At 34.0% G+C, this 10,626-nt stretch overlaps 1 protein-coding gene across 1 annotated transcript; it reads right to left on the bottom strand.

Annotated features, from left to right (window-relative positions):
• LOC143579413 (ABC transporter B family member 28-like) lies at window positions 1–6,556 on the bottom strand. The gene is made up of 17 exons (XM_077062730.1): window positions 6,539–6,556; window positions 6,044–6,497; window positions 5,449–5,636; window positions 5,353–5,376; window positions 5,121–5,222; window positions 4,891–4,981; window positions 4,289–4,389; window positions 4,160–4,210; window positions 3,939–4,067; window positions 3,325–3,387; window positions 2,966–3,245; window positions 2,739–2,887; window positions 1,750–1,839; window positions 1,297–1,431; window positions 1,156–1,212; window positions 1,024–1,080; window positions 1–404 (listed from the first exon to the last, which is right to left on the bottom strand). The coding sequence occupies exons 1-17, from the start codon at window positions 6,554–6,556 to the stop codon at window positions 168–170; spliced, it is 2,226 nt and encodes a 741-aa protein (XP_076918845.1). The 3' UTR covers window positions 1–167.
• Window positions 6,557–10,626: the final 4,070 nt, after the last annotated feature.

Here is a 10,626-nt window from a genome sequence, read left to right as displayed (position 1 = left end):
TCTTAATGTATGGTTGAACTTAAATTCAAAACAAGCCATTCAAGTACTAATTTTGTTTGCTTCATTCACACCAACTTCTATGTAAAATGAATATTATATCCTTAGTTTTATTCCTAAATTACAAAATCACTTTCAAACGTACGATATTATAGTTATGATGTCGTATCTTACTCGAATGCAAGTCTTTGTGTGCCAACAAGAGACGCGTAAGCTCCCTTCTTAGCCAATAACTCAGCGTGTGTGCCTAACTCGGCAATTCTCCCCTCGGAACAAAGAGCAATTTGGTCTGCATTTTGAACCGTGCTTAACCGGTGTGCAATAACCAATGTTGTTCTTCCCTTCATTAAATGGTTAAGTGCATCTTGAACTAATCGCTCACTAATCGTATCTAAAGCACTTGTGGCCTGAAATCAAAACCAACATGAAAGTCAAACCAGTTGGGTCACCTATCCTGTATCAGGGTGTAAACAAGCCAAGCTACTCATGAGCTAGTCGAGATTGGCCCACAAAAACTTGAATCATGTCGAGCTTAAAGGAGCTCCAGCCCAAAAATAAGCTTGTTTAATAGCGCGCTGAGCCCAAGCTTCATTTATCGAGCTAGATAGCGAGCCTAAACAAGGCTATTATTTATTTAACTTTTATTCAATATATTAAATATATACTTTTATAACTATTATTATTATATATAAAACCATGATAAAAATAAGCAAGTATTATATATTATGTTATGTATAAAAATTATAATTAGAGTACTTGTAAAAGTATAATTAATAAGTAATAGACAAGCCGAGTCCGAGCTTGAATAACTATTCACGGTCCAAGCTCGAGTTTTAGAAATAGGGCTCAAAACGAACAAAGCTCGAGTTTTAGAAATGGAGCTTGAAACGAGGTGAGCTTCAAACGAGCTAAGCTCGAGCTCTCATAGTATAAAGCCAAGCTCGAGTTTGGCTCGTCTCCTCTCGTTTACACCCCTAGTCTTGTACAACAATTTAGCGCATAAGATGATTGTTTCAAAGAGATTACCTCATCCAGTATTAAGATAGGAGCGTTTTTTAGCAAGGCCCTCGCAATAGCAACCCTCTGCAGGTTCATGTAAGCTTTAGCACGTGTAGATTTCTCACATGCACTCGTTTATTTATAAATTCAACATTTTACCTGTCTTTGGCCCCCGCTTAGTAAGCCTCCTCTTTCACCAACAAGTGTATCATAGCCCTTTAATTAATCAAAATAAAAAAAATTAAGAAAAAAGATAATGGCGGGAAGTGTGCCAATTAAAGATATAAAAAGAGGTCAAACCTCTGGGAGTGAGATTATAAAATCATGAGCATTGGCAGCTTTGGCTGCTGCTATAATATCATCTTTAGATACATGTTCATCCGGTAGCCCGTACGCGATGTTTTCTCCAACCGAAACAGAGAAAAGAACGGGTTCCTGATAAAATATGTGTTTAAACATCAAAATATTGAAGATTTATGTAAAATTTAGAAAAAAAATACACTTTCCACCCTTTAGGTATATAGCAAATTTCACTATTAGTGCTTAAACTAAGGATATAACAGAATTCATCCTTTTTGTTCATATGCTGTCATAGCTTACGTCATTCTCACTAACATTAGATTTTTCTGTTAAATCCACTCATGTGCTTACTGGATTTAACAGAAAAAATTGACGTCTATTAGTGAAAATGAAGTAAACTGTGACAGCATATCAAAGAGTGCCAAATTAGAGGCCAGATATCAAAGAGTGTACTTGGTTGACTATTGAGACTGCGCGGGCCCATTCACTCTTATCAAATGTTCTTAAATCCTCTCCTGCAACTGTTATCCTACCTTGTGTCGGCTGCAAGAAATAGAAAACTTGGTGATTAGTGATTACTCTATGTTTGTATGGCATAGTTGACCATTTTGACCCGTTTTACTTATGGTTAGTTTTGGTGGTTTTTTTTATCTCAAACGGGTCAAATTAACAGATTGAAAGTCCTTAAAGGTCTATTTTGATTCGCTAAAATTTTAAGATTTGGGTTATCAAAACAATAATACTGGTAATGGAACCCTAAGGTGTGAAATCACACAACACAAAAACATGACACGAACCTAGCACGAAATTCGCGGGTTTCGGTTGTTATAAATGGGTCCAGGTTGAACACCACGAACCTGTTTAGATAAACCGGGGTGGGTAGCGGGTTGACACACTTAATTTTTATTTAGCTTTTTAACATGTGTTTTATGTAATAAATTAAATTGGTTGGGTGGCTAGTATATTATGCCAAAATGTAAAAGTAAAAAGGAAATTGGCATAAAAATTATAATTTAGATGTAATTTTTTTATAAATTATTTGTAGTTTTTGCTGTAAAAAGGTGAACTTAAAGTATTAATATGTGAAACCAATTAAAAGAAGATAAAAAAAACACTCTGGTCAAACAAATCGTGTTTGGGTTCACGTGTCAGACACACTTTTCAGGTTCGGGTCATATTCTGGTTCGTTCCAGATTGGGCCTGCTAACCAGCAAACACGACCCATTTAACAATCTTAAATTGATTTAATGCACTAACTCTGTGTCATAAACTTTATATAACCAAAAGAATGTTTGTGGGTTAACCCGATCCTGTCTAGCATGTTTGGACTCATACTATAAAATGACATGTTTCAACCAGAACCCATTTGGCCCATTACCCATTTTGACAAATTACCCAATCTACAACCATGCACACTAGTACAACAATTCATTTACACATGCCTCGTAAAACCGTGCCAAAAGCTGTACAATGGTACTCTTTCCGGCACCACTGGACCCCACAAGAGCCGTAACGGTCCCACACTTTAGGGTCAAATCAAGACCATTAAGCACCTCTACATCCGGTCTCAGCGGATATGAAAAATGCACATCTGAAAACCAACCGAAACATGAGTTGCATGACCTAAATTCTTAATCTTAATGTTTAACTAACATCTGAAATAAGATACCTTCAAGACATATATCACCAGAACTTGCAAGACTACGAACACTGCTGGAGGATGTTAAAGATGACATATACCTTGTGTTTTGAAAACGCCTTTTGGCATTTGGGTCATTATTAAAAAACATTTTTAAGTTATTATCTGTTTCTAATCCTTGTTTGATGTCTTTTTGCAAACCATAAGCTAATGCTTGATCAATTTCTGAACTGGATAAGACTGAGTTGATTCTTTCTGTGGCAGCAAATGCGCCCCGTAGATCACCTATTGTGTTAACCAATCCTTGAATCTAACAAATAGGTAAGATGATTGTATTAGATGGAAATGAAATGTGAAGTGAGCACGAAAAAAATTAAATAAGTACTTACAGCAAATGTTAAAGTGAAGGTGTATCCTATAAAAGATGCAACTGTTCCCACTGCAAGCTCACCCTGAGAAAGAAATTACTTAACAAAACAGGTAAACTAAAAAAATAGCTTAAAAGAAAAGGAGCCAAACAACAATGTGCATGTATACATATGTGTGTATATATGTGTGTGCATGTATATATGTATGTGTGTGTACATACATATTATATACTTATGTGTGTGCGCGCGTAATTATTAATTCACACACATATATCGTGACGTTCATTACAAAAAACTAAATTATTGCGAGAACAAAAAGAACAAATCCAAATCATTAAATTTTTTTATCAATGGTTTATATGTTTTTTTTTTATTTTGTACTATTTAATTACAAATTTATATGTTATGTACATAAAAACTTTCAAATTAATTTGTTCATATATTTTTTAAAGTTTTAACCATTTAGCTACACGAAGTAATATAACCTATACGTGACTTACAAATGTGTTCTATATATACACAAAATTTGTTCATATTTTTGATAGTTTCAGGATATATGAATAAACATTGTATTTCAACATGCATTTTTATGATGTTTAGAAAATAAACATAAACAAGAACAAGACATTTCTTACCGCCTTGACTTTATTTCCTCCAAGAATATACAAGGCTAGTAAAGATACATACACTGCAACTCGAGTTATTGATTCATTGATAGATTTATAAACTCCAAGTTTGATGCCACTTTTCTGATACTCAAGAACCTGGTAAAAAAACAATAATATATATAAATCCAGCGGTTGAAAATACATCATGCATATATGATCTAACATCTATAGACATCCAAGTATTTGACCTGGTTACCAAACATTAACATTTGTCGTTTTTCTCCACCAAATGACCTTACCTGCATCAAGCCAACAAACAAATATCATCAACTGCAGATGAAGTGTAAACAACTTAAACAAAAATCTTAAGAACTCACTGTACGGATTGCAGAAAAAGTTTCGGTTACACAATCAGCAATTGAAGCTTGGGTCAACCCATAGGCTTTAAACACTTTGACAGTTGACCTCTTGTATACAGCTGGATAAGCATGTGTACCAATAGACAAACATAAGTATGTATATGACATGATATATAAATGAAGTGTCATGAGGGTTGATTTGAGAAAAAATTTAGACCTGTAAAGTAACCAAACAAACACACAAGGCATTTTCGTAATTACTTTGTTACACTGCAACAAAATATAAGTAATAATAATTATGCTACTTGTAAACTATAGCATAATTATTAGCACTCTAGTTCATTTTGTTGTAGGCTAAGAATTTTGGTATTATAATGAAGCATTTACCTAGTTTGGTTATGGAAATACTATTGATGCTTATTATGATTTTGAAACTACCAAACGTCTATTTTACCAACTAACCAAAAAACAATCAAGTTTAATGTTGTTAAAACCCTTTATTAAACTCTGCATCCTGTCAAATATAGCAATTTCATCACATTTTCATTATGAACAAATAGACATTAAAATGTTCATTAAAGTTTAAACAAAGAAGCAAGCAAAAATAACTAAGAGCTTACCAACTAAACTAGACACTGCAAGCATAAGTACACCCAAAATCGGTGCAAGTTGGGGAGCCAAAACAAACAACAAGCACATCGTCCCAATAACCTACAAAAAAGATTATATCATTACTAAGGTTGTTACATAATATAGCATCCATTAAGTTGTATTTACTTGTTTTTCTTTTCTTTAACTTTTCTCATTGACAATTAGGGATAGAAATAAGCATAAGCTCACTTTTGCTTGCCTCGGTTAGTGCCCTGAAACCACGGTCGCGCGAAATGTTTTCACTCACGATGTTCTTAAACGAACCCAAATCAGATGTCAATAAAGCAGTGAGCTCACCAACCTACCAAAAGTAAAGAATAAATGTGAATATTGTAAATTTGATAGTTATTTGCATAATAATGCAACATAAAACAATGTCAAAAATCAATGTTGCTGATATAAAAGTTATTGATTCGCATAATAATCCATACCTTGTATTTGTCAAAAAATTCCACCTGCAGATATGAGATAAAAACATTAAACCTTTTGCAAGTGAAATATATACAGTAACATAAATTTAATATTACCTTGTGAATCAATACACTGCCAAATATTTGAGCTCTTAAGCTAGACATAACCTTTTCCCATATTGTGTTCATATTTACAACAAATATAACTGTAAATATTGGCTCTAATGTGTATAGAACTGCAACTTTGCTGAGAAGTTGCCATAAAGGTACAGTTCTTGCACCTATTAGCACCTCGAAGAACCTTCCTACAAGTATACAACACATGATCATCAACAATACTGATTGTTGCTGTTTCAACTCCACCAAATTATATTGTGCTTTGAGCATTTTCCCAACTTTTTAAACGAAATCAAGGGGAAATCTGATTCGATTTCTCCAAACTGAAGTCATGATGTAAGATTAAGCTTTGTAAAATTTGAATTGTAGTTGTGATAAAATAGTGAACATATTAGCTGCACACTGAGTTAGGCAAAAGCAACAAGGTGTGCTTCGGTGCCACTTAAACCACAGTTTTATTATGGCCTACCCTAGTTATTTTGTGCTTGTAATTTTTCATCATGAGAGAGAGAGAGAGAGAGCAGTAACAATGATAACTAGCAATATAGTGGTGGTCAGCTTAGACAGAAGCATGCAAATGATAACTAGTAATTACCGGATAATAAAGGCATAGAAAGCGTACAAGTGGTACAGCACACAAGACTAACAATGGATGCAGCAACTCTAAGTTTGTGACGGGAAAGAAGCCTGAGCAATAGCCCCCCACTAATGGCATTAAATCGTTGTACTTGTAGGTCTGAATCATCATCATCATCTACCTTGGGATCATCGGCGGCGACGATTGCATCAGAGGCCGGACCGGTGATGTAAGCCGCAGTGGTAAAACTCGGTTTCCGGCGGATTAGAATTGGGCGTAGATGCTGCTGACGTGTAAGGAAATGAAGTTGGTGTTGGCGGTGGTTGTTGACTGAGGGGTGGAGAGGAGGAGGAGGAAGAATGAGAGAGTTGCCATTGTGTGGTGTGGGGAGAGCGGATGGATCCAAAAGCTCTATTGTTATACTCCAAAGTGACGATGGGATTAATTTATTGTTTCTTTCACGCAACAAACACTATAAAAATCTGTCACAACAAACAAAAGAAATAATATTACTTTGTTGAGGTGGGACATTGGTGCATAGTCAAAGCCAAAGGACTGACTATGTGGCAGGGCTGAGTAAGGTTTGGCTCGCTTTGGTTTTTAGGTAAAAACCGAAATCGAAACCGAAGTCTTCGGTTTTTATAATATACAAACTGTTCGGTTTCGTTTTTTTTAGGTTTTTGGTTTTTTTAGTTTCGGTTCGGTTATAGTCGGTTTTTTTCTAATTATGTGTAGACATTGAAAAAAATTTTAAAAATAAAGATGATGACTTTAAGCTTGTAAGAATGTATTGGAGTACCACAAATATATAAAATACAAAAACAAAAAACAGACACATATTACATGGAATCATACGAATAAAATGTTGCTAGAGTAGTATAGTTTAAAATTCAACAAAGTTATTAATAAAAAAGAACACTAAAATTTTAGTCTTAATCTTCATTTATCATCTTATTCATCTTCAAAGTTTAGTCCCAGTCTTCATAATCTTTATAACAATCAATCGGTTTGATTCGGTTTTTTTGGGTATTTTAAAAATGGAAAACCGAAAACTCGGTTTTTCAAAAATACAAAAAATTAACCGTCGGTTAATAATTCAGTTCGGTTAATTCGGTTTCGGTTCGGTTAATTCAGTTTTCTGCTCACCCCTACTATGTGGAGAATGGATATGGGATGTAGTTATCATGTAGCGTTTCATCAAGGAACGGATAGCAAAGACAATCAAGGAACGAATATATGAGTAATCATGTTTAAAACGAAATAAGATCTCACAGGGAAAGGAGAGGAGTGGCTAAAGGTGCGAGAGGGTAAGCGATTAAAAAGAAATGCTGTAGTGACATACCAATCTTACCATATGTTTTTAAATGGCTATGAGAGAAGAGGGCATGAGAGAACCAAGAGATATGACATTGTTATATCTTGTGTCTATACTTTGTTTCAGTGTGAAGGAAGAGCTAATTCGACAAGTAATATCACAATTAGATAAAATTGACTCACTTGATCTTGACCTTAGGTTAATTGAGGAGCACCATTACAAAATACAGGTATGTCGGTAAAGAAATATAGGTTTTTAGATAAAATGTAAAAGTGACAAAGAGGAGTGAGTGCTTGATTATGCGATATAAAGGGTCTATCCGTATATGGCCAAGTGAAGCGACTTAAATTGTCGGTAAAAGTAATAAATTACTTATAACCTAAAGTAGAGGCTCCTTAAATGTCATAGTGTATATTATGTAAAGAAGAATTAATTGTTATTTTCATATATGTGGTTTGTTCAATTACGCAATTTTAGTTTTTTTTCTTGAATTTATTGCAACCGGATACTTAACGTTTCAAAAACATGCAATTTTAGTACTTTTTTTCTAACCTCGTCTATTATGTTTGTTAAGTTAGGGTAAATTGGTAATTTTGTTTATTTTATCTATTTTATCTTTTGAGTTAAGTGTCATTTTCATACATGTGGTTTTTTGAATTTATTACAACTGGAAACATGGATTAGTTTTGGATACATAGGCAAACCAAAAGAGACATCGCATATTACATATTACAGTTAAAGGTCAACTTTAACCCTAAATGAACAGGCTCCCTGTTCATCGATCTTGAAACCCTAACCATTGCTCATCTTCAAGTTAAATGAATTGTGAAATGGTGCTTTGCTCATGTGGTCCATCGTTCGAACATCTTGGACATCATTTAACCTTGGTCGACGTTTTCATTGTTATGGTTGAAAGGTATGTTAAAATACTAATTTTGTTCACTTTTGACTTAATTAATCGATGCTGGTCCTCCAATTTCTGACCTAATTGATGTTATCCTAAAAGGTGCGAAGCTTTGGGTTTGTTATTTGGCTTGATATTCCAACGTGTCAAAGAGGTACTGTTGTCATACATGGACTTTTGAACAAAAGAAACGCATATGAAGAAAATTAAGAACAATGGCTAAGATGAACTCAAATCTTGAAGCTACTAGAAGAAAATTGACAATTAAGAACAAAAGGCTAAAAATTATGTTATGTATTTCATGGTTGTTTTCATCTTCTATCATGCATTTTAGTGACCTTTTAATTGTAATATGTAATGTTCCTTTTGGTTTGACTATGTATCCAAAACTAATCAAAGTAACCAGTTATAATAAATTCAAAAGGTACTAAAGTTGCGTAATTGAACAAACCATAGGCAGTGCAGTGTTTAGTTAAGGGTTTTGTTACAATCGTGACAAAATCGGATACACCTCAGTAGTTACAAATCGAATAAGCGTTTAACCGCTTATTGCGTAGCGATCGAACGAATAACCGAACGGGTCTGGTTATGACCTGGATATCCCGGGGGCATCTATAAGTGATATACGTTTAATATAAGCCAACATATTAGTATTATGGTCTTAGTACGATAGCAAACCAGTTAAACGAAAATATGCTCGTTTAACTACCCGCTATGAACTTAAACGGGAAAGATAGTTACAAAACAAGCATTGTATCATCCGTTAAGCCGAAAAAGACTTACAAAACATTTATTTGGAATGTTTTAAGCGATCAGTGAAAATATTTTCGATTATTTACAAACAAATAGCGTGTTTTTCTAAATTTACAAGAAATTGGCCGAAAAACACTTGTTTTCGCACTGTTTATCGTACCTGATATATTTTTCGCGCTAAAAACCGAACCCAAAATAAACTTGGACTCGAGATTTCATGTTTGGGCACGCAAAACAAGACTAATGGGCCAAAATTGGGCCCAAAGGAGGCCCAAAAATGTCCAGCCCACCAAAGTGGACTAAACCCCCACCTTTTTACTTTCCTTTATAACTAAGTTATACTTAGATATTTTGAGCCAAAATTCCAGACCCTACTCTTCTGTTCCTGCTGTTCTTCACACACCATAGCCAAACCCTAAGGTAAACATCTAATTATTGAGCATTTAAACTAGTTTTACATATGGTTTTTACATGAAAATGAAGTCTTGATTATCAAAAATTACTTCTAACCATCCAAAAACCCTAAAAACTATCCAAAAACATGTTTTGATCCTACACGTTTTTAAGAACCTGGTTTGATAAGTTTTTTGGCCATAAACACGGATTAAAGGGTTTAAACGATGTTTTTACGGTTTAAAAGTTCGGTTTAGAACCCTAACCGAAAACCTAATTTTCATGGTTGGTCTCTTGATGATACATGCTTGTTTTGTGATATAGGACCTGTATTTAGCTTATATAGAAGCACAAGAACCCGGAAATTGGATTAAGAGAGCGAAAACGGGCGAAAACCGCAAAGGTAATACCGAAATGTTCGATTACGGGCTGTTTAGGTTAAGGATATTATGTGCATATTATTAGGTTATGAAATTTTTTAGGGAAATCAGGGATCATATCATTGAGTCCCTGTCCAAATTTGGTAATCTTTTGACCATCCGAGAATATTTGGCGAATTTATTACCGAATTGGGACGTTTATTTGGGAAAAATACTTAAAATACTTGAAAATTATGAAATTTTGTGGTAAACTCAGATTTTATATATTATGATCACATATGAAATTTGGGGCCATTTGGAAAACGCTAGGTATGTTTTGTGCATTTACGTTTATTCAGATTTTCATAGCCGTTTTTGGCTCGAAAATGATATTTGGCAAGATTGTTAGCTTCTGGAATCACTACAGGTTATTTTGAGAAGTGTTTTGGTCGCTCAGGAATTTTTGTGGATTTTTCAGAAATCATTCGGTATAAACGGATGATTTTCAGGCTAAATATAGCATATAAAATGATTTTTTATAAATTTATAATTTAGTAAATAATTCCAGAAATATTTTTATAAAAATCTAAATATTTTACTTGATAAGTTTCTAACTTTTCATGATCTAATGATTTACGGATAATTAATTATGCTAGTTTGAAGATTAAACAAATTCAATTCTAACGAAAACCGGCAAGTTCGTGATTAACGAACCCGTTGGAATATCAGAACATAAAAAATGATCAAGAAGCATATTTTCGGATTAATTATGTAAAAATGAACTTTTTGTGAAAAACCCGGACAATTTGAATAGATTGTGCGCGTTTTTCTCCAAACTCAAACTGAATAAACGAAAACGAGCCCCGTAGCAAATCTA

The sequence above is a fragment of the Bidens hawaiensis genome, unplaced genomic scaffold (genome assembly GCF_021521415.1).
Source record: "Bidens hawaiensis isolate Kalapana, Puna unplaced genomic scaffold, B.hawaiensis_p1.1 tig00001463_1, whole genome shotgun sequence".
NCBI classification, from domain to species: Eukaryota; Viridiplantae; Streptophyta; class Magnoliopsida; order Asterales; family Asteraceae; genus Bidens; species Bidens hawaiensis.
This window is presented reverse-complemented; position numbering and strand designations above follow the sequence as displayed.